The 24,184-nt window shown below is 39.4% G+C and overlaps 2 protein-coding genes across 2 annotated transcripts; one reads left to right on the forward strand and one right to left on the reverse strand.

Moving 5' to 3' along the window:
- Positions 1–66: 66 nt before the first annotated feature.
- On the forward strand, positions 67–23,205 carry Rlip (Ral interacting protein). Its single transcript, XM_028316601.1, has 11 exons — positions 67–265; positions 1,263–1,398; positions 5,061–5,176; positions 5,787–5,994; positions 8,913–9,025; positions 11,983–12,131; positions 13,864–14,104; positions 19,601–19,710; positions 21,097–21,248; positions 21,637–21,817; positions 23,056–23,205. The coding sequence occupies exons 1-11, from the start codon at positions 181–183 to the stop codon at positions 23,182–23,184; spliced, it is 1,620 nt and encodes a 539-aa protein (XP_028172402.1). The 5' UTR covers positions 67–180; the 3' UTR covers positions 23,185–23,205.
- LOC114361545 (protein BCL9 homolog) lies at positions 5,888–9,430 on the reverse strand. The gene is made up of 4 exons (XM_028316609.1): positions 9,400–9,430; positions 8,904–9,062; positions 6,763–6,910; positions 5,888–6,189 (listed from the first exon to the last, which is right to left on the reverse strand). Exons 1-4 carry the CDS (start codon positions 9,424–9,426, stop codon positions 5,903–5,905), a joined length of 621 nt encoding a protein of 206 aa, XP_028172410.1. The 5' UTR covers positions 9,427–9,430; the 3' UTR covers positions 5,888–5,902.
- Positions 23,206–24,184: the final 979 nt, after the last annotated feature.

A 24,184-nucleotide genomic window follows, 5' to 3' on the forward strand; every position in this document is an offset into this window, starting at 1 on the left:
GTGATTTTCTTTTGGTGGACCACGATTCACCCCAATCTGTCACTGTCATCCAAGTTTAAAAAAAAGTGTAATTCTCTATGGTTTTAAAACTGTCATGGACATGGACGTGATAATTTTATCAGTTTAGTAAATAAAAAAGCTGTTTTAACTTAGAATCTTGGTGATTTTCATTTAGAAACAATGGATTTCGAAAGTCCTGACGTGGAAAAGGATTTTCCTGGCTTATATGCATCCGAAACTGGCCGAAAAAGTAATGAAAGCGACTGTAAGTACCTATTAATTAAAATCTGTAGTTTCTCTTTCTTCAGTAGATTTTTATACATTAATTAATAATAAAAGTGTCATTACCATAATAGGCAATGCTACTCTTTTTATTAGCGATTACCTGGGGAATGTTTCAATCTTACTGTGTCATCATTTAACCGAGATAATGTATTGTATGCCATGACTCAAAGCAACTCGTACTTTCAATACTTACGTTAGTGTCTTGAATCTTAAGGTTTATGTATTTTTATGTACCACCCTACACTGCATCTTACTATTACATCAAGTGATATTGCGGTAAAATACCTGCCTCTGTAAACAAAAGTTGATGGTATAAGCAATATTTTTCATCTGTGTATGAATGTGAATTTCTCATGTTACTACACTCGCGAGCAAAAATATGGAATCACCCTATTCGTTTCAAGCGATCACAAAAACTAAATGACTAATAGAAGACAAATAAAAATTGTACCATTTTAAAGGTAATATTCTAATATAAACTTTAAAATGATACCACATAGGTACATACATAGTCATTCAGTTCTTAAGATCGCTCAGAACAAAACACAAGTTGGTGATTCCATACTTTTGCTTGTAAGTATATTTTAAAGTCCTAGGGATTAAACTACTGTCTCATTGCTTTAGTTTTAGTTATGTCGGCCGTTTGGTGTAGTGGTTCGAAACGGACTACTATTCCGGAGGTAGCGGGTTCGATTCCCGCACAGTACAAACATTTGTGTGCATGAACATATTTGTTTGTATTGGACTGGGTGTTTTCTATGTATAATAAGTATGTATTCACAAAAAAAAAAGTATTTAAGTATGTTTATATCCATTGTCTAGTACCCATAGTACAAGCTTTGCTTAGTTTGGGACTAGAAGCGCAGTGTAAAATGTCTAAGGATATTTATTATTTATTTATTTATACTGCTAAATCTGAATTTATAGAAACCTTAAAATAACATAAAAAACTTAGTTAATTTTCATATTCGTTTCAGTCAGCGATGGTGGTGAGCATGAGAAACCCAGCAAGAAAGATCTGCTGGGACGTCGCAAAGAAAAAAAGGAGAAGAAAGACAGGGGCTATGCTGCTCTTGAAGGGGAAAGTTCCCCTGAAGAAGATACTGATGCAAAGTGAGGAGATGTTCTATTACTCTAGAATTTCATAGATAAAATTGCAGGGTTCGAGGATATATATCAAGATATATATCGGACATATATCCGATATACAACGTGTCCCAAAATTCAAGGATAAGCCGGCGCCGCAGTGTGGACCTAGTCATGACTGCTTTAGGAAAAATAAGAAAAAAAATCTATCTCAATTATTTTTTAACTTACACAATAAATTATGAAATTCGACGAAAATTGACACCCCTTATGATATTTTACATTACCACGACCATAATTTTTCAAATATTCCTGTTTTTCTTTTTATATCGGCAACTTAAGTAGTGCTGCTGTCCACCCCAACTCTTAAAACCCCCAGAATCCTTGCAGTTTTTACACAAAACTTAATCAAAATATGTTATTACCTTAAAATTTTCAACGATTTTTACTTTCACTCCACTTTGACTCATCGTTTTGTAAAAAAAAAGTATGAACACTACTGCGGCAAGTTATTTATAAAGTTGACGCAACTATCCAAGATTCCAAAATGGTATAATACTCTAAGAAACCTAGTCGCAAAAAAGATATGCGTACCATTTTTACAAGCACTTCGCTTGTTAGTTAGTATGGGATAAATCTTGCAACTGAATTTAAAACCAGTTCTCCATAACCAATTGAGCTGAAATTTGGTATACTTATGTAAGTACGATGACAATGCAATATTATGGTACCATTGAGCTGGATGGAGTCTGGAAGTGGCCAAAAATGGCGGTCGTGGTAATGTAAAATATCATAAGGGGTGTCAATTTTCGAAGAATTTAGTAATTTATTGTGTAACTTAAAAAATAATTGAGATAGATTTTTTTCCTTATTTTTCCTAAAGTAGTCGTGACTATGTCCATCCTGCGGCGCCGGCTTATCCTTGAATTTTGGGACACGTTGTATATCAAGCCGGTTTTGATGATATACAGGGTGTTTGGCGCATCGTGTGCCAAAATGATTTGGCAGATAGAATGGGTCATTTCCTATATTTTCAGCCCCCATAACACGTTCCATGCCAGGCGGCTACTTTTATATTAATTTTTTTAGTAATTTCACCAAAATACCCAAATCGCATCATTTAATTTCGATTTAAAAAATAACTACTAGACGTAGCCTCAAAGTAAATATTTTGTTTTGACGTGCATTGATGTAGGGTTGCATCAAATCTAAATTTACTGGCAAACATCATCTAGTTTTTTTTAATTCAGCTTTGAAGTTTTCCGAAAAGTTAAAAATGAACTGAACATTTCAGTTTACATAGCTATAATTTTTTTTTTAAAAGAGATAGCGATCTTCGGATTTTATCAAAACTTCTCTAGTCTATCCCCATTCAAACGGTATACTAATCTTGTTTAAATAATAACAACAACTTCACAAATTCCTTAAATTAGTGCATTGACTCTACTCAGACTGATTTGCGAAATTTGTGTTTATAGCCCCTTTTTGTGTGAATAGCACGTTAAATACCTACAGGTAAAAATTATTTATCTTATGCAATGTAAAAACCTTTTCCCTATCGTTTTTCAATGTGGATTTCTTGAAACTATAGACGAAAATAATTATTTTGATCGTTTATTAATTATTACAAATTTTGTTCAAGATGTCCGCCTCGGCAACGTATACACTCACTACATCTTCTTCTAATTTCGACTGTGGTCGTATGCAGGCTTATTTCTCTTTTTTTATTACTACAAAGGCGTCAAAACAAAATATTTATATTGATATCATCATTTTATTTTTTTTAATTTTCATACAATTTTTTTTTATAAAATCCGATTTGTATACAAATTAAAATAATTAAAATGAAGATATCAATTTTCTGACTTCACCATACCATTTATATGCCCATGTTAACATGGGCTAGTCTCGGTTCATATACCCATTTACCTAACACCCTGTATATCAAAGTTGATATATATCGGATATAATAATATATGTTACTGTAAAAGCTCGAACTACGGTTAATCTTAAGATTTAAGTGTAAGTCTTAGGATTTACCGACATGAGTTGGTAAATGTAAGTATTTCTGAAAATACGACGATTTTTTCGATCTTTTACCATTCGAATTCAGTATATGCTAGGTTTTACCTCTGTCAGCTGGTAGATGTTGGTTTTAGGAATAAAACAATGAGTAATTCTTAATGGGGAATTATAAAACGATCGACTAAAAAATAACTTAGCGATTGATGATGGCATACTTACTGTTTTAATAACTTGAGCGGTATGAATTTGAGTAAGCGAAAAATTAACTTAACGAACGACGAATATTGATTAATATAATCAAATGCAGAAATTAATTGTGAATAAGGTGATTTCATTTCATACTTAATTTATTAATTTGTAAAAATAGGGTACAATGTTATAAATTAATTAAAACCCTAATAATTATTACGTATTTTTGACGGTCCTAAGCCCGTAAAGTAGAAAGGGAAATCTGAAATCAACTGAAGAGTATTTTAAAATAATTATTATGACTGGATAAAAAGGCTGGTACCCAGAGCCATAAATCAACAGATTAATAAGAACTAGGCCACGCCCACTAGGTTTATTCCACTTGCACCTGTAGAACGTGCGAGACAAAATTGGTTTATTCCAATTTGTACTGAAAAACCAAATTTACTAAAATCTTAGTGTACTTTCTTTATGGGAGTCTCTTGTTTATCTTAAATAATAGGTATTGTTCCCTACTTTTATCTCTGTGAATATGGCAAGAATGCAAAGTAACACGGTGTATAAACAAAATAGTATTACACAATTTACATCCATATTAGGCACGCCAAGGGCTCCGTAATAAGTTTACGTTGAGTTTACAATATAGAAAAAAGGTTTTAATGAGACAGTCTACATCCATATTAGGTACGTGCCTAGGGCTCCGTGATATGGGGGGTCGCCGTCTACTCTAAAAAATTAACAATAACCTGTGAATGTACGTAATTCAGTTTTACAATTCCCTTTTTTTTTTCTAGTGAGCCTCGGGCTTTTATTAGGTGGATCAACGATCTGGGGATACCGGAATGCGGGCAGCGCAGAATTGGTTGGAGTGGAAATCCTTGGGAGAGGTCTTTGTCCAGTTGTGAATTGCTGGCTAAAATGTACTAACCGAGCCCCGGGGCCCCATAAAACGGCCTTAGTAGGTACCTGTACACTGGCGCCGTTGAAGGGCGGCATCTTGGCGCGCGGCATGCAAGCGTCGTGTAACTTCGGGCTGAGGCTGTCAATCCTTTATCCAGTTGTAAACTTCTAAAGAACAGGGAGCCTCGGGGCCCCTAAGACGGCCTTAGTAGGTACCTGTACACTGGCGCCATTGAAGGGCGGCATCTTGGCGCGCGGCATGCAGGCGTTGTGCAACTTCGGGCTAAGGCTATCAATCCTTGGCGAAAGCCTTTATCCAGTTGTGAACTGCTGGCTGAAATTAACTAACTGGGAACCCCGGGGCCCTATTAGACGGCCTTAGTTGGTACCTGTACACTGGCACCATTGAGACTGAGTTGTGGAATGTACGTCATTATTTGGCTGGGAGCCCCGGGGCCCTGTAGGGACGGCCTTAGTAGGTACCTGTACACTGGCGCCGTTGAAGGGCGGCATCTTGGCGCGCGGCATGCAAGCGTCGTGCAACTTCGGGCTGAGGCTGTCAATCCTTTATCCAGTTGTAAACTTCAAAAGAACAGGGAGCCCCAGGGCCCCGTGGGGACGGCCTTAGTAGGTACCTGTACACTGGCGCCGTTGAAGGGCGGCATCTTGGCGCGCGGCATGCAGGCGTCGTGTAACTTAGGGCTGAGGCTGTCAATCCTTGGCGAAAGCCTTTATCCAGTTGTGAACTGCTGGCTGAAATTAACTAACTGGGAACCCCGGGGCCCTATTAGACGGCCTTAGTTGGTACCTGTACACTGGCACCAATGGGACTGAGTTGTGGAATGTACGTCATTATTTGGCTGAGAGCCCCGGGGCCCTGTAGGGACAGCCTTAATGGGTACCTGTGCACTGGCGCCGTTGAAGGGCGGCATGCAGGCGTCGTGTAACTTTGGGCTGAGGCTGTCAATCCTTGGCGAAAGCCTTTATCCAGTTGTAAACTTCTAAATAGGGAGCCCCGGGGCCCCATAAGACGGCCTTAGTAGGTACCTGTACACTGGCGCCATTGAAGGGCGGCATCTTGGCGCGCGGCATGCAAGCGTCGTGTAACTTCGGGCTGAGGCTGTCAATCCTTTATCCAGTTGTAAACTTCTAAAGAATAGGAACCTCGGGGCCCCATAAGACGGCCTTAGTAGGTACCTGTACACTGGCGCCGTTGAAGGGCGGCATCTTGGCGCGCGGCAACGAAACAACAAAATTATTCAGTTACCCTTTGTAGCATTGAACAATGTGTATGGCCACAGGGTCATCGGTCGTTATAAAAGCAGGCGTCGTGCAGCTTGGGACCGAGGCTGTCAATCCTTTATCCAGTTGTAAACTTCTAAAGAACAGGGAGCCCCAGGGCCCCGTGGGGACGGCCTTAGTAGGTACCTGTACACTGGCGCCATTGAAGGGCGGCATCTTGGCGCGCGGCATGCAAGCGTCGTGTAACTTCGGGCTGAGTTTTGGATTGTACGTCATTATTTGGCTGGGAGCCCCGGGGCCCTGTAGGGACGGCCTTAGTAGGTACCTGTACACTGGCGCCGTTGAAGGGCGGCATCTTGGCGCGCGGCATGCAGGCATCGTGTAACTTCGGGCTGAGGCTGTCGGGCGCGAACTCGCCGCCTAAAACACCTTCCATGCCGCCCAGCGCGTCCATGTGGCAGCCTGCCAAACATACAAGGTTAGTGGTTAATGTAACGGCAATTATTAATTAAGAAGCTGCGCAAAACTTTTGTGTCCTATGTGGTATACAAAACACTTTCTCAATAAATCATCATGTATTGGGGAGGCCTTGGTGTGGGGTGTGGTTCCGTCAGAGTAGAACATAATAAGATCTCATGTAAAACAATGTGCAATAGAGTTTGAATTTGAATAGGACAACCCTCACTCTTCTCCCGTGGTTGTTAAAAGCGACTAAGCCAAATCATCCATTTTCCTCTGGTAAATTAGAGAGGATAGATAGAACTAAAACATGCATGTTCCACTATAAAAACAATAATTCTCACTAGAAACATCGAGGTCTCTTTAAAAGTTTGATTGCCACAAACAAAAAAACGTCAGGTGTGGTTGCACTCAAATATAAGAAAAATCCTACTAGGTGGACCGACGATCTGGTAAAGGTCGCGGGAGGAACTTGGATGCGGGCAGCGCAGGACCGTTCATTACGGAAAGCCTTGGGGAGGCCTTTGTCCAGCAGTGGACGTCATTTGGCTGAAACGAATATGAAAACCAACTGACCTAGCTCGTTCATCATCATATGCGGATGCTGATGCGGATGCATATTGTGATGGTGCTGCATATGGTGCGGGAAGGGTCCCATGGGCCCACCGCTGGGCATGGCGCCCTGTGGCGGCGCTCCCACTGCTGACGTCAGCTGCTGAGACATCTGCGCGAGTAAATATAATAATAAGTCTAAATATATATAGCTCAAAGGTGACTGACTGACATGTGATCTATCAACGCACAGCCCAAACCACTGGACGGATCGGGCTGAAATTTGGCATGCAGGTAGATGTTATGACGTAGTAGGCATCCGCTAAGAAAGGATATTACGAAACTTCACCCCTTGAAGGGGGGTTGAAGTCGCGGGCGGCCGCTAGTAAATAATAAATCTTTATTTTACTCACACAAAAATCGAACAGAGTTACATAGTGAATGTATAAGATACGTTTGATGTTCATTCTTGTGTGAGTCTAATGCCTATGCTAGGTATTTAGTAATATAATAATGTAATAATAATACCGGCCGGCCAGAGTGGAGTCGCTAGAGCTATATGCTCCAGGGGTGGAAGTGTTAAAGGGCATAACGCCGCGAGTAACTTCGGAGAAAGCGCAGCACACCTCTCTACACCCCTGAGCTGGTAGACGCCAATGTTGCCCCTCAGTCCGGTCTATACGACTCATGACGCCAGGGGGGGCCCATTTAGTCGCTGGCTAGTCACCGCCTGCCATTTTTTCAGTCTGAGACTATGAACCAGGCAGGTGTCCCGTAGTCTCCATCCATAGCCCAGTAACCAGTCCATCCATCCTTCATCCATAACCCTAGTCCATTCTCCAATAACTGCAATAGCTCCTGTGCACAGGCTGGGGATGGTCTCTGGCTACATCCCATGATATAGTCAGAGACTAGATCCAGCATGTGCACCACTTTCACTTTTGTCGATTATTTTGCGCTTAAAACGGCCTCTACGTGTTGGATCTGTATCCCCACGCAAGCCTTATAAAGGACCGGGCCACTTTTGACCCGTGAGCTCCAATTTTTATTTTCGCCTATACAATTTTTTATAGCAATGTTTCATCTACGCATTGAAATATAATCTGACGTTAACTATACTCCGATGAAGGGTTGTGTGTGGCACGGGAAGGGGTCCACACTCGTAGGGCGATTGCTAAAACCCATTTAGCAAATTAAATTGAAAAGAATACCTTTCTCTAAAGCAGTACTTTCATTACTTCAACCTTGCCAACACGAACACCAAGACACCGAAGATACTGGAGATACCGAACACAGTACAGAGGATGAAAAGTCCATAATAATATGAACGACACAATGTATTTGGCACGGGAGACACGTATTTTTGACGACGAAGTCCCCTTGTAATTATTCTTTAAAACGCCTTATCATATTCCAATGCGTCGATGAAACATTGCTATAAAAAATTGTATAGGCGAAAATAAAAAAAAAGAAATTCATATACCTCTGGTACAAGACACGATCCACAAAAGATAAAAATATTTCTACATAGAGGCTATACCAAAGTATTGTTCAGTATGAAATAAAATTGCGGATTTCATTTAGGATGGAAGAAAAAAAATAAAGTCTAAATAATGAAAAATAATTAAAATCTCTGGAACTACTTGACTTGTAGAAATGAAATAAAGTACAATACATGCGTCTTTTAATGATCAATCGAATCAGCTTTATCACAAGTTTACAAACCCTCTTAATTATTAAAAAAAAAATTTTTTCATTTTTAGAAATTTTAAAAACGGCCAACTTTCACAATTTTTTTCTCAAAAACCAAATAAAATGAGTACACGCGAGTTTCACTCTTGTAATTGAAACATAAGACGCTATCGACTCATGGCATTAACTTAATCATGTCCGATTTTGAGGGTTTCTAAAACACTGTGCATCCTTATCGCTCGCGCGTAATTACATTGCTGTCGCGACTGTGCGACGGGCGCCCGCAGTGAGTGTGCGAGCGTACCAGCAACATAATCACAACATCGCGCGAGCGATAAGGATGGGTAGCTTGGGGTCATTGGACAAAATTCTACGTGCTCGCAGACCAGACTATAGTGTATATGTAATGTGTATGCGTGAATGTGCGTGCATTCTTTAGAATTAAGATTATGTTAAGTAAATAATATATGAACCTGTGCGAGAGACGAGATGGGGTCGAAGGAGGCTGTCGAAGTCATGGGCCCGTTAGGACCCTGGTTGGGGTTGATGGGCATGTTGTCGGGCCGCATCCCGCAGGAGCCCGGGAAGGGGCCCGGTAAACTCGTGCTGTTCGGCCCGCCTGATAACGTCGTCTGGAATGAGGCAAGTTGCATTGTAAGATTCAGTTTGTCTAGCAAGACAAATGGTTAGCATCTAAATAAGTAATGTTATAAACTGCAACATAATAAATTCGTCAATATTTTTTTAATAATTTGTAGTAGCTGGCTCGAATGGCAACAACCTGCAAGCGTGACAAATGCCGGTTCCAGACACGTCGAGATTTTTGGACATACGTTTCTGGAAGTCAGCAGAGTTTCGTAAATACAACTTCCATAAGTTTTTTGGACACTTCTACTTTTGTTAGCGACGGTGGCGGCGCAAGCGCGGGCTCAGGATTGAGGCGTCTTACACCCGCTAGTCTATGCTTACCTCCGTGCTGGAAATAGAGTCGTCCATCGACGACGCGGGCACAGGTTCGACTCCCACCAGGCGTCCTGTGACTGCTAGACTATGCCGGGGCGTCCTATAGCCACTGTCTATACCTACCTCCGTGCTGGCTGACGGCGCGGTGGTGCGCGAGCAACTCTAGGAGAATTGAGTTGAGGACACAGGCTCAGGTTCGACTCCCGCAGGGCGTCCTGTAGCTACTAGTCTATGCCGGGGCGTCCTATAGCCACTGTCTATGCCTACCTCCGTGCTGACCAGAGTCGTCCATTATAGACGGTGNATACCTCTCTTTTGACATTAATACTGCCATAAAAAGTGACCACTATTTTTCTATGCACCCACCTTGAATTATCAATGTATTATTGATTTTCTACAAACAGCTGTGTATTATATTGCATATTTCTACTAGCTATGCCCGCGACTTCGTACGCGTGAAAACCCGTTTTTGCAACATTTTTCATTGTTGCTCTGCTCCTATTGATCGTAACGTGATGTTGTATAGTAGCCTATAGCCTTCCTCCATAAATGGGCTATCTAACACTGAAATAATTTTTCAAATCAGTCTAGTAGTTCCGGCGATTAGCGCGTTCAAGTAAACAAACAAACTCTTCAGCTTTATAATATTAGTATAGACATCTGATGTGATGATGATGATGTCTGACATCATCATCATCAAACTACAGATAGATTCAATATGGCCACTATGTCCAAATTCACACAGACACAATAATGTGGTCTCAAAGATTGAAAAATTCCGTAAATGGCTACCTTTTCACCCTGCGACTTGAATCACCTTTAGTAATGTCATAAAAGATTTGTAGCTACTGAGTCTGAGTATAGTCTAATCCTTATTTAAATAATGTTGACTCCTACTCATTTGCCCCTGATGACAAAAGTCTATTTTGAACTGTATACTAATGGCAATAAAGCTCAGCTATTTTATTGTGAATTGTGACTAAGAAGTTGACAAAACCTACCGCCTATTGTCTGTCCTTGTTTTATTTCAGCTGTCTATTTTAAATAGTAATTTGTATTGCACAAATTGCTAATAGTCCCGTTCATCCCTCGTGGTAAGCTAAATGGATGCTTGCGTTTATACGAGAGGCTTTATTACAAACTAGCTATTTCCCACGGCTTCACCCGCGTGAAATTTAGTTTGTCACAGATCGTCATAAATTATAGCCTATTATATTGATCTGGGTTATGAACAATAATACTGTAAAGTTTCATCAAAATCCGTTCAGTAGTTTTTGCGTGAAAGAGTAACAAACATCTAGACATCCAAACTTTCGCATTTATAATATTAGTTAGTAGGATAGTCCGGCGGCGGCGGGGTTCGAACCCGCGTTCCCCGTATCTCGAGTCGGCAAGTCCGATACCTCCGTTGAGAATGTTGAGATGTAGTCGTTTAAACTTAAATTTCATCAACCTGCAGCTAAATGACAAACTGTTTACACAATCATTGGGAAAACTAGTCATTTCGTAGTAGTTGATGTGCTCTCGACTGTACAATAATGATAGAGCTATAAACAAAACACTACGTCACTCTTGCTAGCACAACGAAAGCAGTTGTGCATGCATTTTGATCTGAAACTATATTGGTGTATAAAAGGTATACAAAAAAACATGTTCTAAGTATGAAGTTCCTATTATTCTGAGGTCTGTCTTACTTGATGTCAGATATCTGGCATAGGCTTATAACATAAGTCAGAATTAACAGTTTTTAAATCAGTCATTCGTTGTTTCGTAGAAGTGAATAAATATAACTTGCAGCAGTCAAGTCTACCCAAACCTCACGCTTCTGATAGTGATCAATATCAAATCTATCCCAATATCATCGAACTCCATATCCCAATATCGATACGAACATTGTTTACAAACATCAGTCGTTATCAACCGACAGCCCACTCCTAATTTTCACGGTTGAGCGGACAACTCTTTGCATAATCCGCCGTTCAGATCGACCTTGATGTACAGTCGAGTACACAGTGACAAAAGTAAAATTGCAGGTTGTGAGGGCAATGAAATTGGAGAGAATAGTTGGTTTATTTCGTCAGAAGTAGGTGCCATTCTAAGCTGTACAGCCCCCTAAACAAGTGGCAAAACTCCACTTGTAAGTTTGAAAGGCCTTCGCGTTTTTTTTGTATGGAGTTAAGAGATTCGATCTTCGAAGCGATCAATAAGTACCAATTTTTTAGAAGGAGGGGCTTATGCTATGATAACAGACACGGGTAAAAAAAATCTACAATTTTTGGTCAGACAGAAATGCCTTCCTATTTATGTCTGTGTTTTTATAATTTCTTCAATTCGCGTCAAAATACATGTCTACATAGTTTTTATTTATTTATTTAGGTACACCAACGGTAGGTACTCTACAACAATAGGTACACAATATAATAAATACGCAAAATATTAAGCTAATTGCACTATCACTTAAAGCTTGCAAGAATAATGTAAGTTACTTAGTAGCGCTAATGGTATTATAAATGTTACCAGCTGATAATAATGAACTAACAGGTTTAACTGCAACGTTAGTACTTATTAACTAATTTGTACTAAGTTTAGAACCAAGAAATTGCGTTTACCATAATAACGCACAACACTTGTGTACCCAACTGTACAGTACGCAGCAGACACAGTCATGGCACGTCATGGTTTATTCAGTCGTCCGCTGGTACACCGTCATGCACCACCTACGAAATGTTTTTGCTAAGGTGAAAAACTTTGTTTTCGATGTGACACCGCTGTGTTGGGCAGAAGTGAAAGTGTATTGTGAATTTTGTGTAAATAATGGTCATAAAAGGGAGCGTTTAGTTGTTTATGATAGTTTGTTTTGTTTTCATAGGTAAAGTTAATGAATGCGCATAAATTAAATTGTATCGTTGGTCAAAATAATTTCGTCTATCTGGATTATGTTTGCCAATTACTTGATCTATAAAATTATCTGTTACCTTGATATTTTCACTGTCTTATCTATATATATAAAAATGAAACCCGTTTCGCGTTGTCACGGCATCACGTGTGAACGGCTGAACCGATTTCGATAATTCTTTTTTTTAAATGTTTGTGGAAGTCCAAGGATGGTTCTTACGGAAAAAAATATTAAGAAAATCTCTACGCTAAGGCGGTACGAAGTTCGCCGGGTCAGCTAGTTTATATTTAAAAACAAAAATACGATTTGTAATCGAAGGTCCAATACCCACCTTAATTAAAAATTCACCCGGTTATCTTTGATTTGGAGGAGAAAATGAAAAAATACTATTCTTTTTTGTTTATCTCTAATCTGTGTAGGTATTTTTTTTAACTTTCGCGTTGCATTATACGAGACGTAACATGATTCTTTTATTTTATTATGTGCTAGATATGTATTCGTACTTTTTATGAATACCCCACTATGTGTATTCAGAGATACCTAACACAGCTGTAACAAGAGTCCCTCGTTGCTCATCAGTCACAATAATCGATAATATTAATTATTTTAACGCACACAAACTTACTTTAATTTGAATAAACAATAAACTATTATTCTATCGCATACACTACGTCAACTACGTGTAAATAAATGATACCAGAATGTTTATGAGAAAAGAAGGGAAAAGTACATATTTTAAATGGTTGAGAAAACGGAAAAACGCACGTTCTCAGTACCTACTTATTAGTATTAATTATGCTGAGTTGTTAGAGACAGACAACATAGGCCTAGAATAGCGTGTAAATTAAGTTAAATAAACATTTTCAGTGATCAGTTTCTAAGAATGGTATAAAATAAGCAAATAAAATTAGACTTTTCACTCGCCAATAATAAAACTTACACTTGAATAACTATTAATAGCAACAAAAGTACGTCGATTGGTCACAAAACAAGCGTAATTCAATTATCACGGTGCCCTGTATAATTGCGGCCCCATTGTGTGACCTACTGCAATAAAGGGAGTACTGTTCTGGGATTACCACTCGTTTCTCGTTGACCCTAACTTGATAGCATCTGCAGTACTAATTAAGGGGCCACTTTTTATGTCTTGACGCTCTGTAAATATTCGACGAGAATCTATTGAGTCTTCCATTGGAACTACAAAGAACGATTTAAAACAAGTAATGTTGAAATCAAAATTGTTCACTTTCAAGTATGTTAGGAATAAATTAGTAGAGTAACAAAACAACCCAAATAGACCCCCTTACTAATAAAAAGTTACACAATTGTTGAACACTGTTTTAAAATGACATTTCCATACTATACGTCACTTCAAAACACTGTTCAACGAGCGTGTAAGTTTTATGGAAAATGTTTATGCATGTATTTTTCTCGGTTTTTATGTATATTACCAGAAATGCTCTTTACAACCTAATTTAACAATACCTACCCAATTTGCAAATGACCTCTACATAATGCACGTGACTTATCGTATCCAAAAACTAAAGTATTTTAACTACTTTCTATCTTAACAGGAAAAAGAAGAAAAGGCGAAGTTCAAGTTAGAATCGAAAGAAAAATTAAAAGACGAAAAAAAGGAGAAAGTGAAAGACAAAGACAAGGATAAAGTGAAAGAGAAAGACAAAGAAAAAGTTAAGGAAAAAGACAAAGAAAAAGTTAAGGAAAAGGACAAGGACAAAAAAGACAAGAAACTGACTAAAGTGCCGTCGACAGTGACCTCTGGTGTTCCTTTTGAGGAAATATTTACACTTGGAGGTGAGATTATTTGTTTTTATTTTCGATTCTTTCATATAGATATAGGTTATTATCTCATAGAGGTACAGTCAGCGTCAAATAGTTCGTGACACCCAAAATAGCCAAAAAATATCGCAACATGTTTTTGTTATAATAGACAGTTTGACACCATACCCCAATAATTGGAAACCACAACTGTTTAAAAAAGACTCTTCATTCTGGTCTTAAAAACCTAATTTATTTTAAATTACCTGTAAAGGAGAACAACCATTTTGGGCCCAAGTTTGTACAGAGTTGTACATTGGTAGGTTTTTGATATTATATTACGCATACATTAGGGAGTATTTTACGGTAAAAATGATAATTTTAACTGATGTCGTAAGTCGTATAAAATAATAAAAACGAATTAATGATTTAATCTAAGATAACGTAAAATGGAACGTTAAAAGTCAATCGATTAAAGACTCAATACACTATACTGTCCCATCAAACTCATTGACAGGGGGGCGCCACCATCGTTCAACTATATAGTTTCTAACATGGCAAAAATCGGAACCAGCGATCCGGTATTGACAGTGGCGCCCCCTGTCAATGTCACGGGTGGGACGATTCAGTGTATTTGATCTTTAAGAAGGTTTGTACTGACAGATGACAAAACTAAAATGATTGAATGAAATAATGAATGAAAATAAGTCTAAAGGATCTAAAGGATGAGACTGTTGCGAATGCTTGTTGAATTAAAACTAATTAAAAGAAGAAGAAGAAATAAAACTATCGATTAATAACATTTTATGCTATTTCTAATAGATTCTGCTTGCGATTTGGGTAACTGACGACTTGATTTTGTATAAAAGTAACATTTTTTCTAGTTTTTTTCTAATTTAGTTTTCTCGAGAATGACACTAGTTAGCAACCTCAAATAAACACAATAATAAACTACTTTATGAAGGCATAAAAACGACATAAAATTTGTAGCTGTACAAATAACTTAGTACTGGGCCCAACGCTTCATAGAAAGTGGTTGTTCTCCTTTCGATTTTTGTTCGAATTGTAATTGAAAAAAAGTAGTTTAATTGGGTTGACAAAATAGTGACGTCACTTGCATGTAGTGCCATACAAAATCTATGGGAGAGTTTCGTTTTGACAGTTTTAAAAAGTACGTCAATTGACTGTGGTGTCAACATGTCTATTGGAATAAGGTTGTGTTGTCAACTTTTTGGCCACTTTCGAAGTTTGGACGTCACGAACTATTTGACGCTGACAATAGAATAATTAGAAATGAGGATAAAACAAATATAGATGACCCACGCTGAACTGTCCCACCAAACTCAATGACAGGGGGGCGCTACCATCGTTCAACTATATGGTTTCCAACATGGCAAAAATCTGAACCAGCGATCCGGTATTGACGGTGGCGCCCCACTGTCAATGTCATCGACAGGACAGTCCAGTATTTTGGAACTATAACACTCTTACTATTATGATTATTCTAGATGTGAATTGCCAAGCTAAAATATAATCTTGCACACCAAATTAAAATAATGGGGAAAAAAGAGACGCTTGGGCAAAGGTAGTGTAGAACATTGTGGGATTATGCATAAGAAATATGCTATTTAGCATGAGAATTAAAATTCTATTGCTTCAAAATTGTGTCCTGGTTAATGTACCTTGAAGCCATTAGACAGGTTTTGAAGCCATTAGGCCATTATCGGTTGAAGTCATTGACTGATAACTAGACAATTACGTTATACACATCAATGCTTCTTATGGTGTTGGAATAGATGCTATTTTGCTACAAAAATGCATAGTCTGATGTTGACTACAAAAAAGAAACCAATCTGTAAATGCTGTATGTTATATTGAAAATACCTGTTGTTCAAAGACAATTACATTTGGCCACGTTTGATTAAGGCGGGGGTGATAAACACAGAGTCACGCTCGCGACAAAACCAAAACAAAGCGACTCAAGGTAGCTAGATAAGGGCTAGGGTTGCCACTGAAATAAGTGAAAAAATGCAACAGCTTTTTTAGAGAAAATTAAGAAGTAAACCATGCTTTTCTACATTTTTCAAGAGTTAAAGTACAGCTCTAATTTTCAGTCTCGCGCATTGAAATTTCCACGCTCACATAATATTCTGATGCCTTATGGCAAGATTTCTGAGTTGCGATTTTTAATTTGAGCGTTCTCTTTTCTACTACATATTATGAGAATGAGCACGCTCAAGTTAAAAATCTCAATTTAGGAATTACAGGATTTTCTTGTTTCCAATAAATAAATTTTGAATTTTTTTTTAATTAAATTTTTATACCACAAATAAAATGAGAAAATTAGTAAAGCCTATTGAATACATAATTGCTTGCAGCGTGGATGCGTAGGTACCCGACCTTGTGAACTCTACTTGCATATTGATTGATCACTGATCGGTCAAGCTAAGGCCATGATAAAACGTACATGAGGTACATTATAATCGCCATCTACAAGTAATTGTAGGGCTAAAGAAAAGTCCTTGACAGGGCCGTTTTAACCTATTGAGGGCCCTGTGCAATGTGCATTTAAGGATCAAGACCCTTTACGTCTAAAAAAAGAGGAGGACGACCATTTGTAGGCTTTGGATTCTTCGCGTAGAAAGCTTTATACTTTACCATACCTTTCGAAGTCTTGGATATTTTTACATGTATATTAGAAACTTGTTTGCATGCTATTTAAAATAGATTTGCATTAAATCAAAAAAATCTAAATCAAAAAATCTAAATCATTTATTCAGTTTAGACCACAAGTGGCACTTATGAACGTCAAAAAAATAAAAAAATAAAGGTAGCCCTTATGGGGCACTTTACATGTCTCCTTATCTTTTGGGCCCTACCAGCGCTTCGAGACAAACATATGGCAAGTGCTGAGAAGAAACGCCGGAACATACTCGTATCATGTGTATTGTTGGATATTGTACTCGTATCGTACCTATTCAAGTTATTAAAATGTATTATACAGGGTGGAAACGTTAAGTGATCTCACTCGATTATTTCTAAACTATACAAGATATTGAAAAACTGGTTACTGATCCTGAAAGTGCTTCATGAGCTCTTTCAAACGGTACCAATAATAGGTTACAGAATAAACTGGATCTATTTGAAAATTCAATGTTTCCAGCTTCCATACTAAATGTATACCAGACACACAATATTACAAGTGTGTTTTTTTATTGAATAATAAACTCTTAAAATAAACTCGTAAATTATATTCTTCTTTAAAATTATTCATGGAAAACATTCGTTTAAGGCTTTACTTGCTATAATATTGTCAAGAGATGAGTGTCATGACTGTGGTAGTACTAAATGTATGGAAGACGGGAACATTGAATTTTTTGATAGATCCCGTTTATTCTGTAACCTAATATTGATACCATTGGATAGAGCTTGTGAAGCACTTTTAGAAACAGTAATTAGTTTAACGATATCATGTGTAGTTTTTAAAATAAATTGACTTTACCAAATGTATGGAAGCTGGAAACATTGAATTTTCGGATAGATCCAGTTTATTCAGAAACCTATTATTAATACCATTTGATAGAGCTCATGAAGCACTTTCAGGATCAGTAACTAGTTTTTTGATATCTTGTATAGTTTAGAAATAATCGAGTGAGATCACTTATCGTTTCCACCCTGTATAGTTAGTTAATTTTTTGATCTTCTATAAATCCTTTTCTTTTTTCACAAAAATTAATTAAGTTGTCGATAGGTCTGTTGGCAACCCTAAAGATAACGTAAAATGATGCGCACAGTTTATTTTACACTTTTATGCTAGTTCGAATCTCACGTTGCTGGGCTGTGTCTGTGCTATGAATCCGTTTTTAGACGGCTTCTCCATTGGCGGTGAGATTGTTAATTTATTTTACGTTTATGCATTCGTGTAGGTGATAAGACTTTAGTCAGCTATTGTGTGATGTATAACGTGTGTTGGGAAAAGAATTATAATCACTATTACCTGTCAAGAAGATTCAAAACATGTAATTTTTAGGTGACTTCATATTAGACGCTTATAAAAGCGTTTCAGTGGTGTAACATAGCGGCAATAGCGTGTCTGTAGCGTTTCAAATTGGTGAAACTCTTATAGTTTCATCTGAAACAATTACGTTACGCAATGGATTATGTTAAAGAAACATGATACATCTCTAGCACTCCAGCACTAGCATTTCATTGCTTTTGAGTTTGGACCCCCATTCATGACAGCACAGATTAGCGCTTTAATTTAATGAGAATTGGTGGCTGTGCCATAGTGGTGCCATTACAGCCAAACGCGAGATAATCGCGGGCAAAAACATACGGTTCAAACTTTAGACGTGTTTATCATCATCATCAACAGCCCTTTTCAGTCCACTGCTGGACTATTAGCCTCCTCCACTATAGTGGAGGGTTTTGCCATAATCCCCACGCTAGGCAGGCGGGTTGGAGATCGCAGTTTAAAAGATTAATGTTTTTCAGAGAGCGCTGCTGCCCGTTCTCTGTTTGATGTGTAGTCCCTAAGTCGCCTCTTACGACACCCGTGGGAAGAGTAGGGGTTGGTGATAAATGTATTCTACTCTGCCGTCACCACACGGCTTGGGGAGGACGTGTTTTTATTCAGTTAAAAATAGCAATATCGATTAAGCGACCGACAGACTATTTTGCGCTGGTGTGAGCTATGCCATTTCGTAATTGGTTCACTTTGTTACGGAATCGAAGACAATTTCAACTTTCCCCCGAGGCTTAACCTTTAATGGTTGGGTTGGCTTTTACTAGCGGTCAAACTGTAGATTTTTTGTAGGTATGAGGTACAGTTGAAGAGACTGAAACTGCCCATAATAGAACTGCCGTTAAACGTAACCAATAATGTACGACAAGTGTACTGTATTAATTTTTTCCCAACCTGCGGACGTATTTTCTAAAAATCAGAAATTTATTCAATCCGTCTTTATGCACGTACTGCGTCACTGCGTAAGCGCTCCTGCACACGTCGCCGCCGCCGCGCCTCTACACTGTTCATACGCGCCGCTGCCGCGCCGCCGCCGCGCCGCTGGCAAAATTATGCTTATGCTTTGATGGCGCGGCGGCAGCTTTACTCGGCGCGTATGAACAGTGTAGGGGCGCGGCGACGGCGGTGACTGACTGACTGACTGACATAGTGATTTATCAACGCACAGCCACACAGCTCAAACCACTGGACGGATGCGACTGAAATTTGGCATGCAGGTAGATGTTATGACATAGGCATCCGCTAAGAAAGGATTTTACGAAACTCCACCCCTAAGGGGGTAAAACGGGATCCACGCGTACGAAGTCGCGGGCGACCGCTAGTCTAGGATAATTCCCCCCACAGCTTACAATAAAGGGTGTATAAATAAAATGTAAATTAATTAATTGACTGTGCTGACTAAAAACAGCGAGAGATCGTATTTTCTGCGGGTTCGGGTCCGCAAGGCTTACGTCCATCAGTGGACAGTCATGCTGAAATTATATTGAATCGAACGATTCTATTTCCAGTGGCCCTCCCGATATTCGGCGTGCCCCTCCTGCAGTCGGTGGAGCGATCCAGATGCCACGATGACTCCCGCCTGCCTCTGGTCGTGAGGGACAGCATAGATTACTTGCAGGTATGGATCTTTAGCTTCGAATTCATCCTATTTTGTACTGCAAATAAATTATGTAATTATATTGCTGTCGCGACTGTGCGACGGGCGCCCGCAGTGAGTGTGCGAGCGCGACAGCGATATAATTACGCGCGAGCGATAAGGATGGGTAGCTTGGGGTCATTGGACAAAATTCTACGTGCTCTCGGACCAGACTATAGCAGTCATCTTAAGATTGGCCTGACTACTATGACTATGACCGCGCCGGCGAGAGCGATCTGCACGCTTTGGTGAGGTTGAAGCATTTGGCTGGATTACACCATCTTACTTTAACTATAACACATGTCAAAAGTCTGTCAAGATTGACTCAAGCTCTATACAAATACCCACCGGTAATGGTAATGGCAGAAATAAACCTCCCAGAGAGGTTTGGTTGCCATAAATAAAAAATGGTTACGGTTAAAGTAAAGTGGTGCAACTCACCTTTAAAAGACTAGTGAATGGATTTAATTAAGTTATCCAATGGTGCCTTAAACTTCATTTTGGCACAGTGATGGCCTCGTACATTTCTGTGCATAAATTGTATTTTTCTTTTGATAAAATATAAAATACAGTTAATACTGGTTGGGTTGGTTTAAAAAAAATCATTTCCTGATAGACTAAATCCATTGACATTATTTGCGACAGCATTTTTCATTCTATGACTCATTTGTCGATCAGGAAACAAAGGTGAATGTATAATAAATATTGCTTAACATTTTGGAAACTTAAGAATTTAAAGTATAAAATAAAACTTGAAATTCAAGAGGCTTGACCTACGGAGACCCGCATCATTAATTTGAAATGTCATGAACACTAACAGTAAATGTTTGCAAATATTGTTATTGTGTCTACAGAGGCGTAGAAAGACGTCACATCAAGTTACACTTTGCTGCACCTTATGTGGTTATAACAGATGCTATTTTGCAGTAAACATGCATATTCTGATATGTGGCCCACTGGCAATGGCCGCGAAAATGTTAGTGTAGAAACTGATAGATACGTACAGGACATACGGAGACTATTTCTTTTTGAATTTTGGTGGTCAAAGCAATTTTTTGCCAGGGCATAAGTTGTTTATGAATAAACTGCGGGAATACGATCCTCTTCAATTTAGCCCACATTTAGCAAATGATTTAGCCCACACCCCATGCTGACCAGACGAGTTGGGGAGTTGTATTCCTGCAGAGGAGACTCATGTCGTTTTCACCATCAATCCCTAAGACCCTATGGTAATACATAGCAGGAATTTTGTTTTCAAAGGGGTCACCTAAAAATTTGGGATTGATGGTGAAAACGGCCATCATTGAACTAATAATAGGGATGATGATGATAAAGTAATATTAACTCTCTCTACTGCGTATATTTCAGGCAAACGGCTTAAAATCAAACCAGATATACCGCACCGAGCCAGACAAGATCAAACTACAGCAGCTAAGAAAACTCTACACGGACCGCGGGCCCACCTTTCCCTACCACTGGGATGTGCCGGTGGCCTGTGCTATGCTCAAAAGCTTCATTAGGTAAGTTACAGTTGACAAAGCTAACCGATAGTTCCGAAATATTCGTAATTTTAGCTCTGAAACTTCAATTTTGGCGACTCGTGGCCAATGGATATTATATCGTGCGGGTGAACTCACCATAATGCACGCTGGAAAATTATGGTGTAGGTATGTAAAACAACTACAGAGCAGTTAGCGGGAAAATTAGTAATCTATACACTGCCAATACATACTCTTCTTAAAAATCCTCTATCATCAAACATTTTACAATTGAGTTGGCGAAAAATTACAAAACCCTTGGGAGAATTGCACTTTGCCATCTCTAAAAATTATGTCAATTGGCTGACGGTGTCAATACATACCTATCTTTTTAAAAACCTATATAAACCTTATTCTCAATGATTTCCAGTGAACTCCCCGACTCAATCCTCACTCAAGAGCTCCATGGTCAGTTCGAACAAGCGACAGCCATAGCGGAGCCCCAAAGAGAGACTACCATGATGTCACTTGTCGGGAAACTACCTCCATGCAACTACAACTTGCTAGCCTGGCTTATGAGGCACTTTGAAAGCGTCGTAGCGAACGAACAGGTGAGTGAATGAATGAATGATGATTTCAAATGAACTCCTTGACTTAATCAAGCTCCACGGCCATAGCGGAGCCCCAAAGAGAGACTACCATGATGTCGCTGGTTGGGAAACTGCCTCCATGCAACTACAACCTGCTAGCCTGGCTCATGAGGCATTTTGAGAGCGTCGTAGCGAACGAACAGGTGAGTGAGTGAATGAATGATGATTCCCAGTGAAGTCCCAGACTCAATTAAGCTTCATGGTCGTTCGAATAAGCGACAACTATAGCGGAGCCCCAAAGAGAGACTACCATGATATCACTAGTTGGGAAATTACCTCCGTGCAACTACAACTTACTAGCCTGACTTATGAGGCACTTTGAGAGCGTCGTAGCGAACGAACAGGTGAGTGAGTGAATGAATGATGATTTTCAATGAACTCCTTGACTTAATCAAGCTTCACGGCCGTAGCGGAGCCCCAAAGAGAGACTACCATAATGTCACTNGACCATAGCGGAGCCCCTAAGAGAGACTACCATGATGTCACTTGTCGGGAAACAGCCTCCATGTAACTACAACCTGCTAGCCTGGCTTATGAGGCACTTTGAGAGCGTCGCAGCGAACGAACAGGTGAGTGAGTGAATGGATGATCCATTCAGATCTATTCAGAGTAAAATTTGACCATTCTAACAACTAGGACCACTTCTATTCTTTGATTCGAATAATGGACTACTGTCATTGGGACAGTTTAACTTCCCCGAGGGACAAAGTTGGCCTTCACTGGCTTATTAGCGGTCAAGCTGTATTTCTTAGCTACGCAAGAATTGCAGAGTTGGCAATAATCAAGAGTATAGTCTGGTCGCCGAGCACGTAGAATTTTATCAATGACCCCAAGCTACCTATCCTTATCGCTCGCGGGTAGTTATATTGCTGTCGCGCTCGCACACTCTGGTGCCGCCCGTCGCACACTCGCGACAGTAATATAATTACGCGCGAGCGATAAGGATAGGTAGCTTGGGGTCATTGGACAAAATTCTACGTGCTCGGCGACCGGACTTTAGAATAGGTCACTCTTCCTGTAGATATCATCAAATACGCGAGCATCAGGCCTCCAACCCGTCTGACGAGGGTGGGAAGTATAGACCAAATTCTCCATTTGCCTAACTTCAAAATGTGTAAATGTATGCGACTTACACGATAAATGATTTTCAACCTTAAGTGAATATAACATAAGAGTCAAAACATATTTTTTTGTTACAGGTGAACCACGCAAGCATACAAACTATAACAACAGCGATGGGCCCCGCTTTGAACATGTCCTTCAATTTGATCACGTACTTCGTCACCAAAGCGGAAAAGCTATTCCCTGACGTTCATCTTACGAAGTAAGTTTATTGCTTTATTGATAGAAAACTTATATTTTTATAATGTATTCATTTATTGAGGACCTTGGGGTTGGGGCTAATCGTTTGCACTGACCATTTTGCTACCCTCTTTCTTTCCTTGTCTTCTAAAGTACCTACCTATTTTATACCCATAATCAATAAGTGCGCAGAGACACGCTATTCTGACATTCTACTATTGTCTACTCACGGACATTGCCCGCGGGCGGCGTGACCGGAGGGAGCGGCGAGCATTCGGCGAATGAACGAGCAATGTTCGGTTCGCGAGCGAACATCGAAGAAGACGATCCTGACGCACTCTCTTCAACGACCTTGCACTAAACGGTCTCGATATTATTGTAAATTTATACCGAATAGACAATTAATTAAATATAGTCCACTCTTTTCTTTTATGTATTAACTTCCACTACACTCACTATCGAAGTAACAACTATTGAATAGTCATCTGTCATTCGTAACCTGACACTGGACAATGGGCTTTTGGCCATAGATTACAAGCTATATTTAGGACGAGTATAAGCGCCCTGGAAAGGACCTAAGTACTGTATAAAGGCTTTGACTTTGACTATAATATAGGATCGTTCAGATTGTTGGCGTTAGCACTAATATTCTTAACGTATCTTTTGTATTTTATCGGCCGTTTGGTGTAGTGTTTCGAAGCGGACTACTATTCCGGAGGTAGTGGGTTCGATTCTCGCACAGTACAAACATTTGTGTGCATGAACATATTTGTTTGTATTGGACTGGGTTTTTTTCTATGTATAATATGTATGTATTTACAAAAAATAAAGTATTTAACACCCGTATTCACAAACATTACTTTGAGGCCTCATAGTGCGTGTGGATGCACAGGGTCCCAAAAACCTATTCATAGACGATACTTCAGTGGTGACAAGCACTATGCGTCCCTTAGAATGAACGCAAAGCTAAGGTAGCCAGGGAGCTGTATTACGCAACGCATAGTAGACACTATGCGTTGCAATTTG

The sequence above is a fragment of the Ostrinia furnacalis genome, unplaced genomic scaffold, assembly GCF_004193835.3.
Source record: "Ostrinia furnacalis isolate ACB-3 unplaced genomic scaffold, ASM419383v2 OfSCF5816, whole genome shotgun sequence".
In the NCBI taxonomy this organism is placed as follows: Eukaryota; Metazoa; Arthropoda; class Insecta; order Lepidoptera; family Crambidae; genus Ostrinia; species Ostrinia furnacalis.

Bases quoted from the DNA above. Each gene is read 5' to 3' on its own strand.
- Rlip (XM_028316601.1), top strand. From the start codon at position 181: ATGGATTTCGAAAGTCCTGACGTGGAAAAGGATTTTCCTGGCTTATAT. The intron at 1,399-5,060 runs GTGAGGAGATGT...TCCTTTATCCAG, and splicing joins GAAGAAGATACTGATGCAAA to TTGTAAACTTCAAAAGAACA. The intron at 5,995-8,912 runs GTACGTCATTAT...AACCTGTGCGAG, and splicing joins TTCGGGCTGAGTTTTGGATT to AGACGAGATGGGGTCGAAGG.
- LOC114361545 (XM_028316609.1), bottom strand. From the start codon at position 9,426: ATGGACGACTCTATTTCCAGCACGGAG. The intron at 6,911-8,903 runs GTTCATATATTA...TTACTCGCGCAG, and splicing joins CCATCTCGTCTCTCGCACAG to ATGTCTCAGCAGCTGACGTC. The intron at 6,190-6,762 runs GTCAGTTGGTTT...TATGTTTGGCAG, and splicing joins TATGATGATGAACGAGCTAG to GCTGCCACATGGACGCGCTG.